Here is a 27333-nt window from a genome sequence, read left to right as displayed (position 1 = left end):
TTGTGCCGTTGATGTTGCTGTCGAGCAGGGTTCTTCTGCCAGGCTGCCCCCAGCCGCGCTGACACCTTTTTTCCAGCTTTCTAACTCCCCTTCTGTCATCTCCTTGCCCAGGTTGTTTACATCTATCATTCCAATTTCCTTTTATATGTTTTCACCTTTCTCTCTCTTTCTCCCTTTTTAGCCGTGCTATGATTAATAGGTATAGCTCTCAAATCAATAGAGCATTTGTAGAAACTCCACACTAAATAGATTATATGTACTCAATGCTATCTACTCAATTTTCTTGACCAAAATGCACTATAACGATAATTTAGGTCTGTTTTTGGCTCCAAACTTAATGCACTTCTGTTCAACTCTCATAAGGTGGCACAGTGTGAGCACAACGTCTGGTCCTTACTTCTTTGATTTGTCTCACGTGTTTATGTGCTTACTTCTGCGACACCTCTCTTTGCGTGTGCTCTTCCTAAACAGCTGGTCCCATCTCGGCGGATCTTTTTTCCACAGCTTCCTCGTCTTCCGCGCATCTGTTTGCCTATGTTACTTGACGTGTGAGTCGGAGTGTCGGTACACCTGCAAAGGTGCGGGAACGGTTATTCGAAAATAAAACCTCAGCACAAAAAGGTGAAGCCGCTAAAAAGGTTAAGTGTGCTTGGGAGACAAGTGGAGTCAGGTGACCTGCAGACTGATTTGGCATTCAGGATTAGGTTCTGAGCACACGCAGCTCCTGGGGCGTCTTGAAAGCCGTGTGAATGGGCTGTGCACTGTCTGTAGACGGTGCCTAACAGAGCCATAGGAGCAGACTGGCTGTCACTGCTGCCTGGTATGCAGCTCACATCTTGCTTCACCCTGAGCTGAAACAGGAGCTCAGCTATGGCTCGGCAGCACTTCATCCCCTCCTCTCTCTGCAGTGTAACTCGGCCACTCCTGTCAAGTCGAGAAAGAAGGGGGAGGGGAGGAAAAACAGAAAGTAAGAGAGACATAACAGTAGTCAGAAAGGTGAAGGCGGCCGGGATAAAGCCTCATATGAAATATCTTGCCTCTAAAGGTAGTTGATTTAGAGTATTTAGAAAATATATATTGAGAGGCTTTGACAGCAGGTGATCTGGGTGAGAGATGAAAGCACTCAGGAAATGTAAGGCTGGAACTTTGTGGTTTTTAATTTTTCTTTACATCCGACTTAAAGGACAGAGGTCGCTGTCGTACTTGAAAGGCTGTTTCATAGGTCAGAGAATGTCAGAGAATGTTAGAGTCGTGGCAATGACCCAGGAAAAGAAAAAATATCAGATTGTGACTGATGCAATAACTAACCAGTTACAACATCGGTGTGGCCCTTGTGTCGGGTGACGTGGGTTGAAATTGGGGTCTTGACCTCTGTCGTTAGAGGAAGGCACTGTCTACTGCAACCTGAGGTCACTTATGAAGGTCGGGGTTATGGAAGAGTGTATAGTTTTAAATCCTCAACTGGGTCACTGTGAGTGGAAGAAATGGGCCACGTTTCTTTGTTGACTTCTGGTCTTGACTTTGCATAGGGCGCCGAGTGTTAAGGTTGTGCTTGCAGGGCAACTTCTTACTACCTCCTGGATTTGTGCGGAAGCTTAAGAATAAAGTGCTTCAGCAAACTGTTGTGAAAAGCACAAAATACCCAATTCAACAATAATTACCTTAAAATGAAGACAGCTGAAACACTGCTCAGTAACAGATTGTCAGCTCTTTTGGTAATGGTATATATACTCTTTAGTTGTAGCAAGGCTAGCCCAAAGGCTTTTATAGTCAATAGCTCACTCTAAGTGTTTCAGTTTTCGGAGGTTCTCTGTAGTGGATCTTGAGATCAGCATCCAGCAGAGTGTTCCCTTAGCTGGCCTTATTAAAAATTAATCAAATCTTTACTTTTTTCTAATCTGTACGTTGTGTTAACACAGTGTTAGGCTTCCTCTGCTGGCAGTGCTGTTGCGATGAATGTGGCTGTTAGCCGCGTTGCTTCTTAGCCACACTAGCTTTACTACATGTTAATTCTGGCAAGCTGATAAAATAGTGTAGCGCAAATGATCACACGTGGAAGTGTAATTCTCTCCATAAAGACAAAACATTAATCGGTTCTACTCGAGGTGGTAATGAGTGAGGGTGTGATATGTGCATAATGTACTGTACGTGGCTCGTATCTACACTTTGTTGCCCCCGAAATATGTCTGTATGTGTTTTCAAATCACTGTGCATCTGGTGACACGCGTTTAGAGCAGTTTATACAACAGCTGGTTTAATCTACCAGAGACAAGCAGCCTGTGCCGCTTACCATTGATTTAGGGGAAATGCTGTTACCTGTGAAGATGTCAGTTTGGCATCTGCATGTTGGAATACAACTGGTATTGACATTGTTATTGACATTTTTCTTCCCATCTTTCTTCCCAGGCTTTCCCAATGAGCCTGCAGCTGACATTGCTCTGGACACAGTAAAGAGCTGGATTGAAGAGAATCCTGATCAGGTAGGACATGCCGGCATGATGCGTGTTCAAAATAAACAGCCGTCAATCTGGAGACGCTTGTCCATTTCCGAAGGATCCATCTATTTTGCAGTTTTGCCAATTTGCCGTGAGTGGAAATTATTGGACCACAGCGGAACAACATAACCCTAATTGTCATGCATATCGGTATCAGACAGACATCTTACCCACCTGCCTTGCTTGATCAGCCATCCAGTCTGTGGTCTGCGTGCATATCAAATTAAAAGCCAGTCTGAGACTAATCAGGCCTTAAATGGTCTGTTGACAGTTTAATTGGTCAATGCTGGGGAGAGCCATTAAAGAGCATAAACACATCAGATAAAGTAATCTCCTTTTTTTTGGTATTAGATAGATTATAATTATGCCTTACAAAGACTCAAGACTCAAACACCCAGTCAGTCATGATCAGAGCTACTGTACCATCACCGTTTATTTGGTGGGAAAACATACAGTCATCTGAAGTGAAACGCATGAGGAGTAGCATAATCTGACAAACAGATAATCACCTTCAATTTCAGGCATTACGGTTGATGAGTAGTTAAATTCATTTGAAATGACAGTCATGATGTATCCGCTTCTATTGTAGGAAACGTATTTTAATTTCAAACACGCATTTGCTGCTACACTCTTACCCACTAAGACTATTTTTATCCAGACAGTGAGAGAAGAGAAACACTGATGTTCTACTTCTTCATACTGGTTTCTCTACTCATGTACTGATACTAAAGCAGATTGGAAACTGATTATCAGCTCATACTTTGAAGCTGTTAGAACTGTGAATTGTCTCTGTGCTTTACCCAGTGTGTCAGCACCTTTATACACTATTATCTTGTAATGTGTTAGCGCTAATTAGCAGGGTCAAACTCAACGAGAAACTGTTGTGATGACCAAATTAAAGCTAGGACTAATTGCGATACTAGCCATGATGAGTTTTTTACCGCTATTATTTGACGTATCATGACTTTAAGAAGCGGTAGTTCACGGTTTGATATATTTTTAGTTCATGTCCATGGAATTTTTCCAGTTGTCAGGAGGGTGTTTAAGGCTTTTAGGAACGTTTATCAGTTTGTGAGTCAGTGAGCGATGGTGACCTTCGGGGGTCATCTCTGTTTACTGTGGCGCTGTTTATATCCGTCACTGTGGATTGAGGTGTTTTATAAAGCTCACAGCTTGACGTGCTACAGCATCCCCTCAGCTGGTGTTATGGATGTTGTGAACAGGCAGCCAAATGATACGGAGTTGCTAGATTACTTTGCAGTTGATGTGCTATGTTTGCGCCACTTGTTCTCTGCCTGATGATTCCTGTAATATGCAGTCAGGGAATCCATCAACTCTGTGGCGTGGAGAAGGTTTTGTGTAGCCTATTGCTGGCGGTAAATAACAAGCTAATGTGCGAAGCTGACGTTTGTGGTTGTGCTATTCCACATTCGAGATTGCTTCTCGCTGTACGGAGGCTGCACTGTCACAATTCTGTGATGCATTGACTGATATTGCTATCTCTTGTGTGGGCGGATCAAGTGAGAAATTTTACAATTTACGCAGAGGCGTAGGCATTTATGGAGGCTTCCCCCCGAACAGTGTTTGGCAAAGCTCCGCGCACACAAGCAGTGGATCCTCAACTTTAACTAGACCAAGAGTGAGTAAGCTTTTAACGAGATCAGAGAGAATAAAGTGAGGCGTTTCACCCAGAAGCACAGCAGCATTTTCCTCACACTGGAAAGGCTTCCAATCAAACCGCAAACCAACAAGGCACTGGAGCAGGAGGTCTTCCCTCCAATTTTCAGTTCATCCACCGTTGCCTGGTGCTTTGTTACTCTTGGTGCATTCCAAAGCAGATTTATAAAATGGAAATATCATTTCTAAGAAATTACATCAGCTTTTACAAAGGAGAAGTGAAGCAGAAATCAAATATCTAACAGAATTTCATAATGCCAGGAGCAACAGCAGCATGCCTCCGCTATTATCCGTGTTTTGCTGCATATTAAATTCCAAGCTGAATACCTCTGGCTTTGTCTGATATGTTTAGATATGTAATTTATCACTGCGGCGTTCTCTCATTTGACACACCCAGAGTGTCAGCATGATTGATAACTGACATGATTCTGCTTTTGGCACTGTCAAGTCATGAGAAACGCGAGCTGACAGTTGTTTACTACGTACAGCTTACAGTCAATAAAGACATTCTAAATAAAAACCCTTGAATGTACAGTGTTGTGCAAGTTGCCGTGTCACACGTTGTTCCATTATTCATTTTTTTCTGTTCTTCAAAGGCAGTCAGAAAGTGATGAGATGATGTGTCCTGAGGTATCGCTATCAGAAGTTCACCATTGCTACTGTAGCTTGTATCGCCAATTGCACACAGCTTCGGGAAGATAGAGGGAGAATGAGAGGTTTGAAGCTCAGTTTATCATGCATGAAACAATAGCGCTAGATTGCTCACCTCCAGCTCCGTGCACTCAGCCCTGAGGAGCCTGTGTTGTGGGGGCGTCCACAGAGACAAGTTGTTTCAGGGCCGTGATAAGGACCCTGCTTTGGGGAAGATACTCCGCTATTGTGGCTGAATATCAGCACAATGGCCTGGCTGCGGATCTAACGCACTGGGGGTGATAGAGTAGAGACCATAGCCCCCCGCCGCAACCCTCTCCACTGACACAGACACTACAATTGTCCATGTATGTCAGGCTCCACGTGTGTGTGAGCGTGCTTTATCCAGCTGAGATACATTTGAATCTGTCAGGTTGTAGTCACACACACAGCTATTGGTCTGTAATTGCCCACTGATTGAAATGTGCACACAGGAGGCTCGAGGACATTGTTACATCAAATAGCAGAGGACTTTGTGTGCGCAGCGTGTGTGCAAGGAAGAGGATAGGATGAAAAAACAGGACACTGTGTGATTGATTAGCAGTAAGTTTATCTCCCAGGCCAGCACAGTGCAGCCCTGATGCACTCGCCGGCGCACAAAGGCCCCCAATGCCAGCGTGAAATTCACTCTTAAAAGCACCTAGACTTTCATTGTGGAGGAATAAACAGCCTCGCCCTGGTCAGGAAGAGCAGATCCTTTAATCTACAGAGACTCAAGTGCAGGAATGATCCTTCAGATCACAATAGATGAAAGAATAAGGGAGGTCAGCCTCTGCTTCCCTGTATCCTTCACACAGATAAATGAAGTAGAATATGTGTGTATGCGTAAACAACAGACCAGTAGGCTCTAATCTCTTCAAAAATGCATAAGGGGTTGCAAATACAGAGACAGTGACAACCCAACAGAACCCGTTCTCCATATGGCATTGGAGCAGTTTCCTCTTGGTCACAGCAGACAAGCCTCTCCACTCATCTGGCTTTGGTTTATTTCTCATTTTCAGATCTAATTTGGTTTAATTCGGGCTTACATAGGTTTAATCTGCAGATGAAAAATGCGGTCTGACACTTTATTTGGCTGCCACGGATGTGCTCTGGATGGCCAAGCTTTTTAATGAAGCGTTTCGAGAGCCCAGCAGCCCTGCATTACTGACACAGTCTGAACACTTGAGACAGATTGAGAGTCTGTAATAAGCTCTGCTGCACTGTGCTGCTCAGGACAGAAGTGATGTGTGGAGATTTCACCTTTCAGCATCGCTCTGGTTTGGGCTTTAGTATTAAGCGCCCCACCGTGCCGGTGGTGCTCCCAAAACAGGTGTTTACGTCCCATTTCCTGTTCTGCGGATGATCTGTTTACATTAGTAGCATTTCTCATTTAAGGCACCTGATAATAATTTCCATCTCAAGCCAAGGCTGGAGACATTGTGACAAATGTCAAGTGACTGTTCGGAATAAATACCATTTTGTACGTCTCGTGTGATTGTGTTCTTGGGTGTGAAAGGATATCAGTTTAGAAGGCTGTCTGGGTTTTGGCATACGGAGCTATAACATGACAATATTGAGGCATTCATTGTCATTCAGCGAAATAAGATGGATGGTTACCATTTCAGGGGCAATATTGTGCAGTTCACCTTTAGAAAATGTGAATTGCATTTGTATTGTGACTAGCTTTATCTAACACGCGAGTGAGCAGACAGTAAACCGCATATTTGTTTATCCCCTACTATACATGAGGATTTAATTATGATGCATAGCCTGAGGGAACACAAAAGAAAACAGAGTCAAGGTCTCTACTCCTTTTTAAGCTTGTCTCTGTTCCATTACCCTCAGTCAGAGGGAATTGAAAAATTGAAAATTTATCTTCAGTTTAATGTTTTTTATTGGTCTTGTCAGTATCTTTCAGTGGTCTTTAAAACTCAGTATCAGGCGATTCCAGGGTGTTTAACAATAAATTATTTCCGGTAGTTTAACGCTAGCCAGAGCTAACAAAATGTGAGCAATTAGGAAGTATTTTACCTCAGCAAGCTAGTGGAGTATGTGAGGCATATTTTATCGATACAGTAACAACTATCTTTTATTGTAATGGACAATAAAATTTGACACTAAAATAGTTTTTGGTATACAAGCTTTATATCTCCCCATGGATTTGATGTGATACTCATGGAAGTTTTAAAATGAATCTTCAAGTCACACATTTACAATTCTCTATTTTATACTGTATTTAATTCAAAAAATGTCTATTTAGTCTCTGTATCACACATGAGACATTGCCTTTGAAACAGAAGGTGCAAACTGTAATAAATACTTTTACATACTGGAGAAAGATATGTACTTTTATTGGATCTCGTTATTAATTCGCGGGTCATATGTTTGTTTGTTTTTTTCATTTGTTTTTTAATTATTTAAAAAATAAATTGCTGTCCAACGTTCAAAAGCCAAAGAGATTTAAAGCAAATGTGCAAAAGTGGAGAATGTGTTGAATTGAATTGAATTGAATGCTTTATTGTCATTGTACATCAGTATAATGAAATTAGATGTGCCACACCTGAACAGTGCAAAGATGGAAAAAAACAAAAAAAACATCAAAGATACCCATTCACACAGCCACCAATATCCACAATCATACAAACACTGGAGACAAAAGGAAATTTTTGTTTCATTTCTTTTCAATATGGGAACTTATAGTGACAGTCCATCTATTAGGGCCAATATGACTAGAAGTTTGACAAGAAGTTTTACATTTATGTTTCTATATTAATAACAAAGGCGTCCAATTTATCTGCGAGGACATGTACTCATTTACATTTAGCGTATGGACTTTAAACTGCAGTAAGTGGAAGAATTATGCTTTCTATGACCGTACACTTTGAGAATATTCGTGGAACAGAAGCTGCTGCTAAGTGGGGTATTTTTTTCAGCTCTCTGTTGCCGCATTGCCTCTTCGTGGTGTTTTTGTTGTCTAGCGTCCAGCAAAAAGTCTTTGCCAAGTGTTGCATCTGTTGTCGAGAGGGGCACAAATTTGCTCTGCGCATGCCTCGAGGATGCTGATGTGCCGCTGATGGTCTGTGCAACTGGCATGGTGTTCAAAGCCAGCACTGGTCGTTTGAAGTCAGTGTCTAGCCGCTTTGAATTGTCTGCTGCGACTGAGAACGTCGGGGAGATGTGGCCTGATCAGGAGCCAGGAGCATGACTAAACACCACGTACTCTACTGTCTTTTACGTGGATGGAGACGCACAGTTTGACCTCCGAATGTTGTATTCTCTCTTCGGTCTTTCTCTCAAACACCTGCAGAATTGGCTATAGAAATGCTTTAGAGAGAGTGTGTGAATGCCTTATTAGTTTTCCCTCTCAGAGAATTACTTTTTTGGCACCAGTGCTAATGCATACCATGTAGTCTAATACGTTATTGGCAGCCATTTGGCCCAGGGCAGTAGAATGGGGCTTTTATGGCTTTTATGATCTGAGGATTTTATTATCTGGCTCACTCCGGATAATATGATGTGTGCTCTTTGATTCCCTTGACCTCAGGTTGGTGTATTTAAAAATTACTAGTTTCAGTGTTTAAATAGATTTAAGATTATATATCCAGTATCTGAACTGACACCAGTGAAAGTTGTTCTTAAACTTTTTGTTCTTTATTTTATCTGTGAAAAGGAAAATCTGTTTTGATTAAGCGCTCACGCCGTCAGAGATAAAAAAAAGTTTATCATGAGCAGGAAACGCTACAGTATTGTCAGTGTTTATCTGAGTGCTCTGATTGAGCTCTTGCCTTCAGAGAGAAATCCTCTCTGCACGAACGGGGATTAAGCCTATCATCTCTATCTATATCCAAAGACCAAGGTGTTACTTTACTTCTGGTAATTGCAGAATGATCACCTTACGCTTTAATGTCAGGTGACGTTTGATTCTTCTTCTCTGAGCAAGATTAATATTGAATGCTATGTTAGAATGAAAAGTATTAATAAAGGAATAAATACATCTGTGCTCACTGAATTGATTACATCTCGCTCTCAGGAAGCAATTGAAGAGCTGCTTGTGATAACAAGCTAGAGTACTGAAAAGAAAGCTTTCAGTGTAATCCCTGTGGTTGTTATTGAGGATTACAGAAATGACAAGAAACAAACACCTTGTGAAGTAATTCACAGTTGTCCTTAGGGGTGATACAGATTTCTGGTGCTACAGTTTATTTGTGAGAAAGACCTTGAAGTTTATTTGTTAGCTGTCTCTCATATCCAGATGCTCTCGTACACATGCGCCGAGACCGCCAATAAACGCAGCCCACCTCGCTCTGACACTAAGATGTGATGCCCTCTGAGTTCAGCTCTCTGCTCCTGTAGATACTGTAGTCCCACTCCATGCTTACTGTGCTGGAACAAGCTATCTTAATGACATGCTAATTGATTTAGTGTAGCAGAGATAGCAGTAGGCTGGCACACCGTGATAAAGCAAGGGTGGGTCGAGCTATTGGTTCAGAAGAGGACAGGAGACTCATCAAACTCCAGCTAGCTCATTCACTCTATTTGAACACAATTTTACACCGTCGTACCCCACGCTGAAGCGTGGAGACCTTTACTGTGGAGGGGGGTTTGTGTCTGTGTGTATATATGTGCGTTCAGACGGTGTACGCTCCTGCATTGAGTACATAACCCATCGAGCTCATTTTAAGACCAGACAAGTTCAGACAATGCAAAAAAACCTCCGCTGTGCTGTCACAAGAACGCTCATCACAGCCATTAATTATGTAGTCTATCTATGGCCTGCAGAGACAGATGAAAAACATTATGACCACTCCACTGTCCTTTAGCGCACTTGTGCTGATATTAAGCCGTAAAGTCAGGGACACACACGTAACCTTGGTTAGCATTTCCACTGTAATAAAGTGCTTATTGACTGCAAAATGCTTGTTTATGCAGTGAATATGTACAGTAAAGTAAATCACTTATATGGGACTATAAGCTCATTTAATAGTGTTTTATTACACCTGAAACCAAGTTGGGTGAATCCTTATTTAAATTATTGGTTAGACACACCTTACATATTTTACACCGTAAGCATCATGGTTACAAAATCACCACAGAAAATAAATTCATTAGTTAAGGAGTTTACTGCAACTTCAAATTCTCCCTTGTTTCCTTACCATATTGTTTCATGCATGACTGTGATTTCTGAACAACTGTGGGGAAAAATGCCTCTCAAGTTGAAACAATAACTCAGAAAGCTGGTGAAAATCTTGCTACGCGACTTGCCGAGCTGTTTACCTCATATACGTAGGAACATGGCGGACGTAAGAAACTAAAACTTGCAAATGTTGCAGCTTTGCCACTCACAAGCTTAACCTTCTATCAGGCGAGGAACCATGTGTGATGGCTTGCGAACACATTTTAAATTGCGTCCCCGTGCCTCTTGGTGATTTCGAGAAGCGTGTGGTTATCACCCAGCCAGTCAGCGACGATCAAAGCAACATTCTCAGGTCAAATGTGGTCTGCAAGGTTAATAATTATAGAGAATAAGTCTGCTCTACAACAACACTCTAGGGCTGAAATTCTGAATCCAAGTATTTAAATGAGTGCCCTATAAAGGGTTAATGCCCTTCACTTACAATTTCCCAACATCACACTTTTTCTTTCGCGCTTTGCTGTCACACAAATACGGAAAACTGCTTTCAATGTGTGTTTTCTTTTTTTGAAAAACTTGTTTGTAGCCTCAGCTTGTCTCCACATTCTGACTTAAAAAGCACAAGAACGCACAGAAGTCAAAAACACCATCCTAACTCCGAGTACTGTATTGGTACAAGAGGAAAGATCTTTAAAAATGCAGCTGAGGGTAGGTTACATCCATCATGTGGAGACTTGTGGGGCAATGTACTGCAAACTTCAGTACCGTGTTCACACAGCGAAAGGCAATGACTGAGCCCCCACGAAACGTTCAGCCTTTTTTGTTAAAACATTTGTAGCTGCGTGGGGTCACTACTCTTTCAACATTCACAGTTGGTCATGAGTCACAATGTCATCAACAAACGCGCTTTCAGTGTGAATATTGGGCTACAGCACTGCAGCTCGCCGTGTATCCCTTTCTGTATGAGGAGCACATATGCAGGAGCTCCCAGTGCCCCTGATGCTGTAGGGTTGAGGCTCAGTTCAGGGCGGAGGATGGAGACCACCGGAGTGATTACTTTAGCTGTTGCTGTGTGATTGCACGGTCTCTGGCATGTGATTAGGGGGAATGGGCCATATCTCTCACCATCTCAAAGGGGGATCAAATCAGCCTCAAAGCCTGGCTTCAGGCGGTGGTGCATTTGAAAGTCAATGTTTTATTTCTAAGCATAAATTACTTGATCAGGGCACTTTTTTGCCCAAGGTTGTATTCAGAACTAAGGGTTGCTACAGTTAGGACGGCAAAAACGGTCTGATGTTTGCATATGTCATGTCACGCATGTTCCCGTCAAGTTCATGGGTTTTATTTCTGTGGGAATTTCGAAAAAAAAAATACACCACACAAACACTGTCTGCGCTTAAGTCACTTTGTCTTCATCAAAAGATTCCATTATAATAAAATTTCGCATGGACCAGTGGAAGGCTATTCAGTAGGAGAATGCTCATATTTCCAGTGGTGCTCAATTGATTTGGTGAACCAGAAAATGGTGTCAGTGCTCTTCAAAGTTGTGTTAAAGGTTGAAGCTGCGGTTTAGTTCGAGTCATGCTGAGTTCTGAGGGGCTAATCCGCTGTGCAGTTTACCTTTTCTAAGAGAGCTGTCTGTAGAGCTGCAGGAAAAGTGCTGTTTTAAGCTGTGGTCCAGTTCGTGTGTGTCCAGGTGCGTATGTCTAATTTTTACCACCCCTTGTACATTAATTACTCACAGTAGGTTATGTTGTTGTTTGACTGTTACTTTTTAACTTAACCGACCCTCTTCACATTGCGGATTGAAAAGGGCATACGTCTCTGTGGGGCTGGAACTGTGGGAGTGGTACATGTTGTAACTCTACAGGGCTTCGGAGATAAGTCTGAGCACTAAGGTCAGCTACATGGTAGAGGATGGTGAGAAAGGTGGTAGATAGTGCAGGAGGCACTAGCTGTGTGAAGGCTTGTGAACTTGAATTTGGATATTCGGCTTTATTGTCTAGCGCCATGACTTACTTTTTCTTTTAGTCTTTCAGACACATCTGAGGTGATACAGGAAGCTGCAGAGGAGCCATGCAGTGTCTTACAGCTCAACTCACACTGTCATCTCCTGTATGAACATTTTTTATTTTATTTTTTTTAAAGACCATTTTTTCTCAGTGTGAATTCTAATATTAACCGCAGAGATGAAGCCAGGTTGGTGAAAGTGTGGGCAGGGGTGACAAGGCCTAGAGACATCCAGGCGTGTTTATGTCACATTACTATGCAAATGCAAAAATAATTAAGTAAAGCGGCTTATTTTTCTGATGTTTATAACGGCTGTGTATGTTAACAATGCGACCCAAGCTTGAACCTTCGTCTGAGCTGTCTCCTCTTTGCCTCGTGCAACGTTCCTGGACCAGACATTATCTGCTGGCCTGTTGTATCCTCAGGCTGTCGTGCGTAATCAAAGGAGGGCAGCATTAATTGCTTGACCGTGGCAGGAAGCCAGGTGGTCTGGGCTGGGTCATCACCTGCCCAGGGAAAGGTTTCCCCTCATTCTCTCATCACCCATCCTTTGCCACTTTTTTTTTTTCCTTCCCTTCACCTTCTGCCACAACCGAGCCCCAGAAAGTTACGGCCCATTCTCTCAAGGGGTGTTGCAAAGTCACCCCGGCCAAATGCCCGTGTTTATTCTCCAAGCTTCAGTGCATCTAACCACAAGGAGCAATAACCTTCCATTTGAAATAATAGCTAGAACTGAAATTGGGCTTGCCCTCTTTACATAAACCCATTTCAGACAATGGTCTCGTTTCTATTACACAATGTCTGTCCCTATACCCTGGCATAAACATCTCAGAAAGTGGTGTTCCAGGAAGGCTGGGGGTTTGTCTGACTTATAGCAGATACATTCATCAAGCTCGTGCCAAGCCAATATCACACTGTCAGAAGGGAACACGTGGCATTCTATCACCATGAGAGGCTGTGACAGAACAAGTCCTTTTCCATTACGCTCTCTCAGGGCAATCTCTTATATTGCCTCTCTGCTTCTCCGTAATACTATTTATTTCACTTGTTTGCATTGGTTGATTCTATATTGTCGGATTTCCCTCCCTGGGGCTTAATCAGTGAGAAGCTAGCTGAAATTGAGTATTTCAATTTCAATAATGTATTGCAGAGTGTATATATATATATATAGAAGCACAACTGTCAAACATACGGCCCGCGGGCCAAAACCAAAATCGTCCCACCAGAGGGTCTAATCTGGCCCGCAGCATGAATTTACAAAGTGTGAAAATTACATAGAAGACTGCCATTTTTTAATGACAATAAATCACTAATTTGCCCACTATTTTAGTAAGAGAAGTGGACAGAACACAACACTGAGACCCAGGACTACAGCAGACAGCAATGTGCCCAAATTGCACTTATTTTTCACTTATTAACATTCTCCTAATTTACTTGTTCTTCTTTGCACTAAAACAAACAAACAAAAAAATCTGGAGTTGTTGTTACTTATAGGTTATTATGCTATTATCTTGAGATCAAATTGGGGTGTATGTGGCCCCTGAGCTAAAATGAGTTTTAACACCCCTGTATTAAAGCAAAGTAAATGTAAGTTGTGTAATCACTGTTAAGCCTATATTTCTGTGTGAAATGTTTTATTATGGTGATAAACTCTATTTGAATTTTAAATCTATAAACATGCCTACATAAATCCTGAACACTCACTGCAATTCAGAGCTCAGGGTTCTTCGATTTTTAACAGCCCAAACTCCTCGTTCTCATTTAAGAGGCTGACAATGGTTGTCCCTCCTTATCCCAGACATATTAAAGAGAGCAGCCGATGCGCGGAATCTTTCTTATCAGCCCGTATTCTCTGTGTTTCCTATTTTTTCATTCAGCGCCGACCATTCAGAAGCTGTCGTCCTGTAGAGTGGTCCCCGGTACACTTCAGTGTGCTTCTCGCCTGGAGCACTGAATTACTATTTATGTGCTGAACTTTGACAGCACACCAGAGTCTGTCCCTGCTCGACCAGCATAGCTAAAGTAGTGCTGCTATGAGGTTTTACTTGTCTACTGCTTTTATGACTTCCTCTTGGTAGAGCAAAAGGCGGAACTGGAGTGGGGAAGAGCAGAGTGTATCTAAACATGCCGTTGGGCTGCTTATCGGAGGATTTGAATTGCCCAAACTGTACAAAGACAGATATGATAAGGCAGATATGATTTTCTTTTTTTATATATATATCGTCAACTTTTACACAATTCATCTCAATTGTCTAATCTTAGTTAATCTATAAATCTGATGTTCACTATGACATGTTTCTGCAACCAATGGGGTATTTTTTAGTCACTGTTAAGAGTCTCCACTGACTGCTGAACTGAAAACGTACTCCTTCATGAAGTCAACGGATTAGTTTTGTCCACAGTTAGGGGATAAAAAGCACTTTCCGTCTGTAATGTGAACACCACAAATAGAGTTTTTCATAAAAGCTTTGATGGACATCAAATCTAATATCTGAAGGAGTATTCCAGAGTTTTCTGGTAAATCTGGTTCACTTTTATGTGCACTGTTTCCGCTTTCTCATCTGAAGAGGGCAAACCTCAGACTGAGCGCACACCATTTTCTCAAAGAATGAGGTTATGCTGCAGACGCCCATTCTCCTATGGGAACTCTATTGATTATCTCAAATGTCTGTCTGGCTGTGGGATTTTTCAGCACTTTCATGCGTTTCTATCAGATATCTGTCCTTAATCGTAAAAACCCCAAAAGTTCATGTTATAAATCGAATGACGATTGCCTTTTTCCTTGTTCCTGGGAGGCATTAATGCAAGTTGTCACAGAGTCATATTTTTTTCCCAACTGTCTCATAAATCTTTGAAATGTCAAAAAAATAAAATGTAAATGAGATTAATTCCGCTCAGCTGCACTAAAGACAATCAAAGACCTTTTATGAAAAATCACAACCTTTGTGGAAATGGCAGTCTTTGAAGTAAACACATTCTATTAATCACATTTGTGAAGCTTTTCATTTTAAAGCTGATATTTGTGTGACTTCATTTACATACACCCATTTCCTAAAGACATCCAAAACGTGTTTAAGAGTTTTTAAACAGGAACGTCTGTGGGTGTAGCCCATCACAGACTTGGTTGACAGCCAGATACTTACCTGTTGTTTGTCCCTGTCCTCTTTTCTGTCTAGTTTTCCTGTCATGTGGTCTTTGCTGTCAGTTGACAGTACATTCACGTGCACATCCTCTTGAAATATTAATTACACATAAACAATCAAATTTGCCTTGTTTTCAAAACTGGTAGTCGTCAATTTACTGGGTAGTATACGAGTGTGAGTCATTGAGGCACTTCAACACTGTTGTCCACCGTTATTTCATCGAAGAGGGTCCTGTGCCATCTTGTTAGCTGCAGCTTCTCACAATAGTTCACTGCACATGTCCGTGTCAGTTCTTCAGCAACAGTGAAAGTCTTTTCAGAAATGCAGCCACTAAGTATGACACTCACAGACCAGCAGCGTTTGTACGTTGTATTTTATTTCTTCACAACTCGTATCATTTCACGAGGACGTGAGGACCTTGTTGCAAATGCTTTGTGGCCCAGTGGCCCAAGCTTTAAGAGATGTTCATCAGGACAATCAGTGGAAATAAATGGACTCCACTGAGCCAAATGGGAAAATGAGCTACTGTATCTTGAATATAGTGATGATTATATTAATTATGCTGAACATTGAAATGATTAATTATCAGAAGTGTGTGTAGTGCCACTGCCAACAGGTGAAACCAGTTGTTGCTTACATACTCATGCATGCATACATACATAGTTATCAATGCTGAATTATATCGTGGCTGATATCCATGTGGAGTAGAAAGTATAATCAGCCACGTCTAATATTGTTACTGAAGCTGGGAGTGAAGTGAAGATTTGAGTCAACACCTGTGTTGTTGTTTGTGAGCATCGTGCTCTAATAGTTTCTTGATGCAAACTGATGAAATACTGTATGAGAGTTTGCTTAGTTAGGCTTCAGGCAGGGAGTATGAATGCACCCTGTGCTATTGTTCAAAGCATAACAATTATTAAATACGCTGTCGGCAAGCTCTCACATTCACTGCCAAGCTCCTGGCCTGAAATGCTGTCCTGTATATCATAAAACAAGAGTGGATGTAATGAAGACAGACAGACTGTCTGAGGCGCGACCTTCAGAACACACAGAGTACACTTGAACTCGCTTCACTCTCCAAACAGTGTGTTTAGGAGAGTTATTTCTCCATCTCTTGACACATCCTCTTTGCATCTAATATCCTCATATGTTTTCATAGCACAGTGTTATGTAAGGCTGGCTCCAGTCTGCAGAGAAACAATTCACACAAGCTTTGTTTAAAAAAAGAAAAACAAGCTGCAAAATAATTACCCACTTTGTGTCTGCGCGCTGTCAAGGCAATCTGAATGACATTAATGTATGAGCGCCGGGTAGCTTCAGCATTTTTCATCGTCATCTGACGGATTGAGAGAGATATTTGAAAGGCTTTGAGCTTCCTCGCCGTTTGAGTTCTCGCATCATGACCTGATAAGACCCCATTCATCCTCTCTCCCTTCATCAGCCAGCCACGGATTGAACCATAACCAGATTCAGCCTGTCACATCATCACTGAGGCTTTAGACGTGCTATTGTCTAAACGTGCTGCCAACAGAGCCCTCAGCCCGTCGTCTGGCTTCAGAAGCGAGATGAGTTCTTAATGGAAAAACCAAAGACATCAGTCAAGGTTAGGTTTAAGTGTGGCCTCCGCCTGCATGTATAGTATGAATGTGTGTATGTGCGGATTTGCGTGTTTATTAGCAAGATACTGCCGTATTACATTACATGGCATTTATCGATTTCCTTTTGCAATAGGAGTGGATTCTAAATTGGTCGACGCTAGCCCAGCATCAATTTGAGTCATACAAACAAATCGTTTTTTTTTTTTTTTTTTTGCATGCTTGTATTGTAGACTTGAGCGGGGCTGCAGCTGACAGCTTTGTGGTTTCTTCTGACAGAGGAGACTTATTTATGTCTCTCATCCTCTGTGCAACCTCTCTGAAGGCCCGTGCTACAAACCACAGAGACTGCACAGCTCTTGACAGGGTATCACACTACAAAGCCCTCACACTCATTTTTGACTGGCAGCAGCCAACCTCCGATTTCCCCGACTCTATTGCCATGAAATCTGTCTCTTAGCAGGTTCTTGACACGTTTGATGCCGGGATTTTATGGTTGTGGTAGGAATATGCAACTAGCGGGGACTGTGCCCTTGAATGTGGTAATAGCTCTCTGGATCAGCGGGGGATATTTTGCTTTAATTTGACTTTGAAAATGTGCTTTTTAATTTTTTGTTTTCTTAAAATGTTTGACTTTGTAGCAAGGGCACAAAAAGTCACAATAACATTTCAATGGTTTACTGTGTGAGAACGTCACAGTCACATTGTATTAGTTTACATTTGTAAAAGTTAAAAGTATTGGCTGTACGGGTGATAGAGTCTGATATTCCAGGCAAAATATTTGATTTGTTAAATCCGTTTCATGGTCCACTATTAAGCGTGTCACAAAAGAGCTCTACGATGACAGTGACTGACTTAAGAGTAATAAAATCCTTCTCATAGCCATACCTCAGTCCACCATTCATCCTGGGGTTGCAATTCCAGGAGGGGAGTTTGAGGAGAAAATTAAAAAAGAAAATTAAAAGAATTTCAATTAAGTGATTTGCTGAATTGGAGGGAAAATGGCAGTGATGTGGAAAAGGCTTTTAATCTTGGTGAGCCACCTCTTGTTCCATTAAGCTCATATCCCCTGCTTATCTCACTAATCATTCCTCCCAATGCCAGCAGTCTTGCCGATTTTTAATGAACCCATTATGTCCTGATTCAGTCCACCAGGACTGGCAGAGACACCATACGTCCATGAAGTGGGCTGGAAACAATCAAAGCACAATTGGGCCCCTGAAAGATGCTGCTGTGGCCCAGTAAGGGATGGAGAAACGTTGCACAAGAAATGCCCAATGTGGCAAAAAAAAAAAAAAAAAAACTGCAGCCGCGATGGAACGATTAATGCTAAGAAAACTCAATGAACTTTTTCTGTCTTTGAGAAGATGTATGGCCTCAGAGTCATCTATGTCAAACTGTTTGCATCATAACAGCATTGTTGCTAAAACACTGACAGTTTTAGAAAGGCTGTGAATCAACTCTTTTGTGTAACTGCCTCTAACTGCATAACAATAGCTTGATCGGTGCCTTATACACTGATCAGGCATAACATTATGACCACCTTCCTAATATTGTGTAGGTCTCCCTTGTGCCTCCAAAACAGTTGTGACTTATCAGAGAATGGACATGGGCCTTCTCAGGGTGTCCTGTGGTGTCTGGCAATACAATGTTGTTAGTGCGGGCCTCTGGGTCCTACGGGTTGAGGGGATGGGCCTCTGTGGATCAGGCTTGTTCCAGTCCTCCAGTGGTTTTAATGTTGTGGCTGATCTGTGTAAATGTGGACAAATGTAATAAACAGTGCTCACAGACAAAAAGGGAAATGACTGGCTGCTGTTACTTGAAAGTTAGTTGACAGCGACAATAGTGTTTTAAAAAATGCTTTATTAACAGAACAGAGGAATCCTGTGCTTTAAATGCTGATGATGCAGACGTTTATTCTTTGATAACAAAGTGCTGAATGCTACAGTTTACTAGTCATTTCCTGAGTGCCCACTTCTGTGCATGGTCTGATCTCCTGTTTTTATCTACCGCCCGCACAACTCAAGCTAAAGGCATTCTTTGTTTTATTAATTCAGCTCTCGTCTCGGCAGAGAGCCTGTGTGGGAAATTTCCTTTGCGTACGTTGTTGTTTAGACGTCCATTCAACATCTCTGTTCTGATTTCTATAGATAACCACGGCAAACTTCAAAAGGCTTCGGATGATGCGCACTATTTTGCCAGCACAAGCAAGGACACACAGCTGCTCACTTTTGGTTCGGAGCTCGATAATGAAGGCGGTGCTTTTGAAAATAAAGGCTTTTGTTTTATTCAGGTCACACAGGAAAATATAAAACGGTCCAGGTGGTGACTCAAAGCGAGTGTTCTCACCTCGTGAACCTTCAGCAGCTATTTTAATAAATGAGTGTGTATAGACTTGCATGCACAATGTGTAACCCACATAAGAAATTAATTTATCGCAGCTCTCCCAGAAAGATGCCTTGAGTTTTACTTATATGACCGGCTAAAGTAGACCAAAACAAATGAGCCTTTTTGCATTGTTTTAAGGAGGATCTATTAATATAGTCTATGAATATTGTCTTCAGGATTATGAATTCATTTGTGTGTAATCACCTGTATATATGAACCATCATTAGTTTAGAATAAACTCTTCAAATTAAGCACATCTTACTCTTGCCCTGTTGCACCACCATGTTTCTAACATAGCCAAGAACTGACAACCCCCACCAACTTAACCTTTTAAGTCAAACGTGTCTTGAGTCACTCGTATTTTATCCTCTCATTGCTACTTTTCTACATCAACTCTCTCCTTCCATTATTTTCCTAATGCATAAAATGGCACGAGGCCACATCACATAGGGGGCTGTATTTGTAGATTCAAAAGGGACGTCTAATGATGTTCATTCGACAAGGACATTAACTCGCTAAAAATGTTAGAAAATAATCGTGCGTACAGTGTCCCAGCAGAGTGGAGTGGTTATTTGCTGTGCCACTGATATGGTTTTCAAGCTGATAGAAAGCGGTGCTGTGCCCTTTGTCATTATGCACGCTTCCCAATCGATTCTCCACTATCCCATCCAATCGGGATAACTTGACTTTTATTCATAATTAAAGCTATCTGCATGCAAATCAGGCAAAGTCAGAGGGCATATTGTGCTATATGCATATCAAGTCTTACAATTCACAAATGCATAATTTTATATATTTTTTTATTTTTGTGCAAACAGAAAGTAATATAATTTGCACACGCCCACGCACAAAATTGTCCTCAAAGCCCATTTACATTATTGTCAAGAGATCAAGCAATCATCACCATTTAGGACTTAATGTAAACTGTTAATGTTAATGTAATTACTTTGTTTATCATGCGCATTTTCTATATTAAGTAATGTGTGAGTCATTTTCTGGGTGTTTCTTGGGGTTTCTCATTAAGTCACAGCTTCAGTAATGGTAAATAGAGTAAATCAGTTTTAACAGCTGTGCGTTTCGGTCCCTCTAATGACAATTGTTACAAAATAATGACAATACATTTACGCCATCAGCCCACCTTTACTTCTAGAAAAGGTTGTGGATTTGTGGACAAAATATCTTCGCCTTTCCCAAGCCAAACAATACTTAAATACTTTCTTTAAAGAAAAGTTAATCACGGTGCATCTCAGTAGTGGCTCTGATTTGTGTGTGTGTTCTTGTACAGCTATCTTTCTGAGGACCCAAGCGTTACGCCTTCGGAGTGAGGACAAAGTGAGGACATTTGTGCAAAGTGAGGACATTGTGGCCAGTCCTCACTTCTTTACAAGGCTGTTTGAGGGTTAAGACTTGATTTTAAATAAGTAAATAAATACAATTAGGTTATAGTTAGGATTAGGGTAAGGCACTTAGTTGAGATGGTTAAGGTTAGGGTAAGAGGCTAGGGAATGCATTATGTCAATAAATGTCCTCACAAAGATAGCCATACAAATGTGTGTGTGTGTGATTTGTCATTAGCAGAGGAAGCATCCTTAGCCATCTTTCAAACGCTGACATTAAAGCTTGAATACTACAGTTCTGGGTGTGAACAAACAGGTGATGTTATCGCGCCGATATCAGTGGGATATGTGCTGGCAGCGGAGCTCACATCATCGTTTCCGAGATGGAAGATTGTGCGATGCACTGAAGAATGAACAAAACCCACCAAGCAGCCAAGTGTGATTGGCAAGTAATATCCCCACATGCCAAATCATGCAGTTGTGTCAATCCCAAATGTGACTGATTATTTTGACAAGTGCATCGTTCCCTCACTGTTTTAGCCTGAGATTTCCTGCCTGTCTAGTGGATAATAAGACACTTGCCACGCTTTATGTTCCAGTTTCCAAACGCCAGCTGATTTCAGTGTGTTTTTCTCTTCCATGAAATCAGAAGCATTTCAGTTACAGTACTTGATGCCGTGTGACGCGACAGACAGGCTCATTTTCAGCTACGGCACCAATGAATCCTGACCAACGTGTTGGCAATAGACGGTTTTCAACAAAGCCACAACACACATCAGATAAAAATTAGGAGGCTTAGTTAAGATGTTTTAAAAGTTTAATTTGATACTTTTATATTTTTATGTGGAAGGCAATCTCATAAAGAAGAGAGAAGTAATTGATTTCTCTGCTCGTGATCTAATAATACTGTCAGAACAGAAACCAGGAACCTTTGAAACCTCTATAGTGCTCCCAGAGTTTATTGTGAGATCTCTATCTCTGCCAGCGTGTGTGTGTATATATATGTGTGTGTGTTGTGTGTCTGCCTTATCAAGTGTTTACTGTCTCTGGTATCCATATTAATTTTTGGTAGCTGTTATTGCAGCTCATTTGAGATTGATTGTGTGGCAGGAAAAAAGGCACAGGAGGCAGTTTGTGCGAGTGTGTGTTTGTAAGTGTAACTCTCATAGCAAATTCTGTCGGCTTGCAGCGCACACATCATTAGAGGCATCTAAATAGCACAACATGAGTGCAGAAAAGACAGTCATTAAGTGTGAGACTTGAATGGATTAATGAATCATTTTCCTTGCCATGGAGGTATTCTAATTATTGTGTCAGTTTGAAACCTGTCCTCACTCAAAACTCTTTTCACGTGTACGAGCACGTGCACTCATGAACAGTTGACAGGGTAACAAGGAAATATGCTCCAGCAGGAAGAAAATACAGCCTTCTACATTTATGAGTTTTTAAAGTAACAGTGTTACAGCTTGATTTCTTTCCACATCACATCAGTGCTTTCACCAGCCTGCGAAGCTAGGGTGAGGAAATATTTTAAGAGGTCTGTGACCTGAGATGAATTGCTACGAGGACCTGAATTAACAAGGCAAAGGTTAATGTTATTGTAATTATTAGTGTGGCGTCTTACGGGAGATGATTTCCTCATCACTGGAGAGCCTGTGTGATCACATCGAATGCATTAGACTAATAATTAGATTCAAACACTGCCTTTTTCATACTTTATTAATACCAGAGCCGCCCAGTTTGTCATTGCTATGCCTGTTTCAGGGGTCAAAGATGTCGGCGACCAGCTAAATGGGAACTGAGCAATGACAGGCACGTCGAGACTGGTGAACCAACACGCATGCAGAAACGCCGCTCTTACTTAACAGTGTCCCTGCAGCTTGTTGAGTCACACATAATTATCATGCATGGTTTGTCTCATCAGGCCAAGGTGTCGAGGTGTGAAAATGGCCTTGGGTGACTCATAACAGTGAGGCTCAGACTTCCCATTTGCCCCAAGGGGAGATGGAGAGGAACTAGAATTACTGTCCAACACAAAACATCATCTTGTTATGTTTACCTATCGCCGACAACCAGTGTGTATGGTTTAGGGACAAGCCAGCCTCACATTCAGGAGAATAATGGAATATTCTCAGGCATATTTGTCACTGCAAAGAACTGATGGCAAGGTGATCCTTTAAAGGTAGCTGTACAAGATTATATTACACTTCGATATTTACTGACAGTCTTTGGCAAATCTATCCCCTAGCAGGAACAATTCCTGTGCTGCACACATATATCTGTCCCGTGATAAGAGCGTGACTGGCCCCAATGGCACTGCTCTCTCTGCCACTAACTACAGCCAGATGTGGATTATGTGTTTGTCAGAGTTTGTGTGTCAGAGTTGTGCTGTCAGGGAGACTAACCCTGACAGCATGGCTTGCAGTGTGTTTGCTGCAGATGCCCTGGCTGGTACGTCCATCATTGCCTCCTCTCCCTGTAGGCAACTTAAAATGCAGAGTCTGCTGAAACTGCTGTGATCCAAAAGTCTGGACAGAAGCAGCTGTGATGAATGAGGCCTGGGGGCTCAGACCTCAGTAGTGACCACAACCAGAGACATTGCTCTGGACCTGCTGCTGGGATTCTGGGACCTGCCTAAAAATGCACAAAATATATGTGTGTGCCTGCTCCATGTGTGTGTGATTCTATAAACTGAATTCAGGATGTCACTTATGTGTGATGGAGTGTCAGAAAATGTATGGTAATGTTTGCTATTAGTCTAGCAATCCTATTAAGACGTGCCTCGCCAAACATCTATCAGTATTGTAGCTTGGAGCCATTCCTGTTTAGATAGATTTATTGCTTAATAATTCAATGGAGGTGGTGCGCTATAGTGAAAATAATCTTATACACTGTTTTAATTTGCATCATGCTGGGATTTGTCACTGTTACAGATGATGCTGTGTGAATCCACCAGAGTCTTGTTAGGTGGAGCTGTGTGAGGGCTGACACAATTTGCATTATTCACAGCATGCTCCATAAGTGTGTGTTAGCTCTTGTCACTCCACGTGGGCCCAAGGTGCTCTCCCTCAGTGCATAGAGGGCTCCCCATGTGAAGGCCTTCACTGGTTCGGTAGACAATTAGAGATAGCCGCTGTTGCCGAGGAAGGAAAGGATCAATTCCCCTGCTTCTTACAGGTCTTTCACAATGTCACTGAAATGCTGGATGTGGGAGAGGACTCATGGGTGAGTTCTTCCCTCAGCAATGCCTTTATTTCTCCTTTCCCCACATCATAAGTAGTGCCGGTCAACTACTTATGTAGAGCCTGTGTAATACTAAAACGAAGCTAACCACACGGACAGGGCTGGACTTTTGTTTCTTATTTCTTATCTACTGAAAAAATAAAACATCAAGGACAAGGAAGTGCATTAACTAGTCAGTCTCTTCTGCTTGAATCATTCCATTAGCATGCCATTACCTGCCTTCGGAGCTCAGCGGTGCTCAGAGACAAGCAGCGACAGAAGATAGAGCTGGCAGAGCTCAATCTGTCAGTGAGAGCTGTGTGATTAACTAATCCCAGTTTCTCATCAACATGGCCCTTGAAGACAGCAGTGGTCCTGGGGCTGATCAGACCGAAGTTAGTCCAAGATTGTGACAGACGGTGCTGCCCCTAGCATGCTATGCGTCTAGCCATTCACACCGTTTTCTGCTCCACCTGTTCACACGCTTGGCCGTAGCAGGAACATATGCCAAATTACATCCCTGCAAATTTGGTGAGAAACTGAACCCATAAGGAGGTGTGTATGTAGGTATGTGTGTTTGTAAGTGACCTGGTCCCCTTTCCACCAAGATACTTTACAACTCAGCGTGACTAAATTAAATCCGGAGCCACGGTGCAGTGCCCTCCTTGATGTGACTCACAATTGATAGTCATAATTACAGCAAAATCAATTTGGCAGAGTGATTTGTTGCTACCTTTGCCTTGCTAATTGCATTGTTAAAAGCCAAGGATCCAGCATTAACCCCTCTTTGAAGAAAATCTATATGTAAGTATGAGAGGATATAGGTTAAGGCAAAGATGTCTTTCATCAATAGTGTGGCATCAGCATGTTCTGTTTTAGTGGAAGCATCTGTGTAGAGACTCTCCAAGGACTCAGCAACATCTGCTAATGACTCATTTAGTATTTATTCGTCCGTACTAGCGTGGAAAGGAAATGCTTTGATGATCCCCGTTCTTTATCTAGACAAATGTAAGGGGTAACTAAGGTCAAACCTGTGTGTGGTTTTATGTCTGTGGGAGCCGAGATTTTTAAGGAACTAATACAGTGAGGACACAGCGAGTTGTGAGTTTATATTAGCTTAAAAATTTGAGCGAAAAGTTACATCTCTGGCCTCACAGCAAGAAGGTTCATTCTGTATCTGTGATTAGGTTGGCTCTCTGTCTCTTGATTCATTGATCTTCTGATGGTGTGGTCACTTTTGTTGTGTCTGATTGTGCGTTTTGACATCAGATGTTTCAGAAACCTTCAGTCTAGTCATAATTAAATAAAGTCTGTCTTTGCCTTGAATAACAATCTCACCTCTACACTTTCCTTCAGTTCTGATGCAGTGTTTACTAACACCACCGCTCTACTTTGAGTACAGGTGTAGCAGACGAACAATGGCTACTCATGACCTTTGATGAGTAGATCAAATCCACCCGAGTATAATCTGGACTTTGCATCAGTGGAAAGAAACAACTCAAGGAGAGCCTGTGTCTCACCTTCAATATAAAAAAGTTGCCAGTGCCACCAGTTAGCTTAAATTAGAGAAGTTAAGTGAATAGTTTTAGATTTTAACCAGTGGATATACTGTACATAATATAGTGTTGAATTCTTCTTCTTAATGAACTTGGATTTGACATCATTATTACTGTCTGCCTTGTCACTAGTCTTGAACTCCCTTCGCCTGCAGCTTGGTCTCTCACCCTGACACAAGGGGGGAAAAGAGGCCTTAAAGCAATGCCTTTTCTAATTGGCCCACTAATCGAATGTCACTGTGGAAAGTCACGAGGAGGTGGATGGATTAAACTGTCCAAGGCACAGGTGAGACGGAGATAAAGAGGGGATGGCTAGCTTGACAGGAGAACCTGCAGGCCTGCTCTCGTCTGTCCTTTGCTGTTACCTGTCCTGTCTACAGTACAGAGTACACACACAATACACCTGTGGAAGCTAGCCGTAACTTTACAGACTACGCAAATGTCCTGCCTTACGTATTGTTTGGTAAAAGCGTCTCCAGTCATTGCACCTCAACCTGCCTCTGTGCTTCTTTCAAACCAGCCTCTGCAGAAATCAAGAGCCAGCATATTAACACACACTCCAAAGAGGATTCTGCCTACATCTAAAATTAAAATAGAATATGTGCAGATAATAACGTGATTATTTTGGACAGGATCCCTTGTGAATGCAGTGTTGAGTGCAGCACTGCATTCACAAGGGAGTATTGCCACATACTGAAAGAATTGGATTTACAATCGTGTTGCCCTTCCATGCATTAAGTGTGTGAAGTCCTGTTAGGAATACAGTCCACACTTCATTACATTGCTGCATACATGCTTTCATGAGATTATGCATTGGTGTACTGGTTACTTCTCTTTGAATGTGTACAGAACATGCCTGCAGACATGCGCTCACAGTGATTTCATTTTACACATCAGCTTTGACAAAAAGACGGCCTGATTTTCATTCCACCTTCATTTTATTTAATGAGGTGGGTAGCTGAGCAAACTGGAACGAGTATAAGTCAGTCACCGAGTTGAATGTCAAGAATGACAAATGTGATTTCAAAATATCAGCCCCTGCCTTCATCACAGTAAATGCTTTTCCCCGTGAATGTCATTTTATTCCCAAAGTTTGTCTTTCGCTCAGTGTGACCCAACCAAAACGATTAATTTTGCACTGTTGTTGTTTTCCCGCTCGCCACTCTCCGTGCTCTGGCATAGGGTGTTAATGTGATGTCAGTTCAAGTGCCTTGTGAGTTGAGCCACTCCATCAGCCAGAACACACCTCCCTGAGCTGGAGTGTCAGTTCAGTAAGCTTCCAGCATTACTGCTGATAACTGTATCAGAGCCTCAAGAACTGCTTAATCACAGCAATATCACAGATAGAGTGACAGACGACATCTTTCCCCGCTGCCCCCTCAGGAAGCCTGAGATAGAATAGACAAGTCTCATCTGCAGCAGCTGGCAGGGTACAGTTGTTTTTCCTCTCTCCATCTAGACAGATAGGAAACCATAGCAGCCTAAGATTATGCAGTAGTAAGCACAAGCCTAAACGACCATTTAAAGGAATGCTCTTCAACTTAGGCACAATTTGTTGCCTAGGCTAAGGAGTGAGTTGCATTTTCTGTCTCAGATAGTAGGAAAATGTAGTTTCTCGTTCTTATATTACCCAGAATATGTCACCGCAGTAGACATCTAACGAATTGTATTGTTTTCGTTGGTGTTTGAATTTGGTGCTTTTCCAAGAATAAGGTGTTATGTGAGGTTTTTTACTTAAGGCATCTCCACAAACAACAAATGTTAGCGTTCCTCTACACTGCAGTTATGCTACAGCACACCATTGTTTAAGGTTCATCGTGGTTGCATAAAACACAAAAAAAAATATAAGAAACAATGAGGAGAATAAACTGCTAAGTGAGATCTGTTATGCAACTCTTAACGGTATTTCACTGTCATTGGAGCTGACCCAGGGCAGTAATTCTGCAACCCTCCGCGGCTACGAGACATTAACAAGCAAACAGTGTCTGCAGTTCAAGCTTGATATTCTAGCAAGCACACAGAGCATAGATGTGTGCATGTTGTTAAGTGCTGTCAGTTTCTCTGAATGTCTGTTTGGCTGTTTCTCAGTCTGAATAAAATGTTTCAT

At 41.9% G+C, this 27333-nt stretch overlaps 1 protein-coding gene across 1 annotated transcript in view; it reads left to right on the top strand.

The window, feature by feature from the left end:
* macrod2 (mono-ADP ribosylhydrolase 2) overlaps nt 1-27333 on the top strand; it is a gene marked incomplete at its 3' end in the record, with an annotated part of 392791 nt that overhangs the window by 307778 nt on the left and 57680 nt on the right. Inside the window, 1 exon segment of the mRNA XM_084561793.1 lies at nt 2407-2480. Within this exon segment, the coding sequence (XP_084417919.1) occupies nt 2407-2480 (74 nt within the window).

The sequence above is a fragment of the Chelon labrosus genome, assembly GCF_963514085.1.
Source record: "Chelon labrosus genome assembly, chromosome: 15".
Lineage (NCBI taxonomy): Eukaryota > Metazoa > Chordata > Actinopteri > Mugiliformes > Mugilidae > Chelon > Chelon labrosus.
The sequence above is the reverse complement of the archived record's forward strand: the minus strand, read 5'-3'. Positions and strand labels throughout refer to the sequence as shown.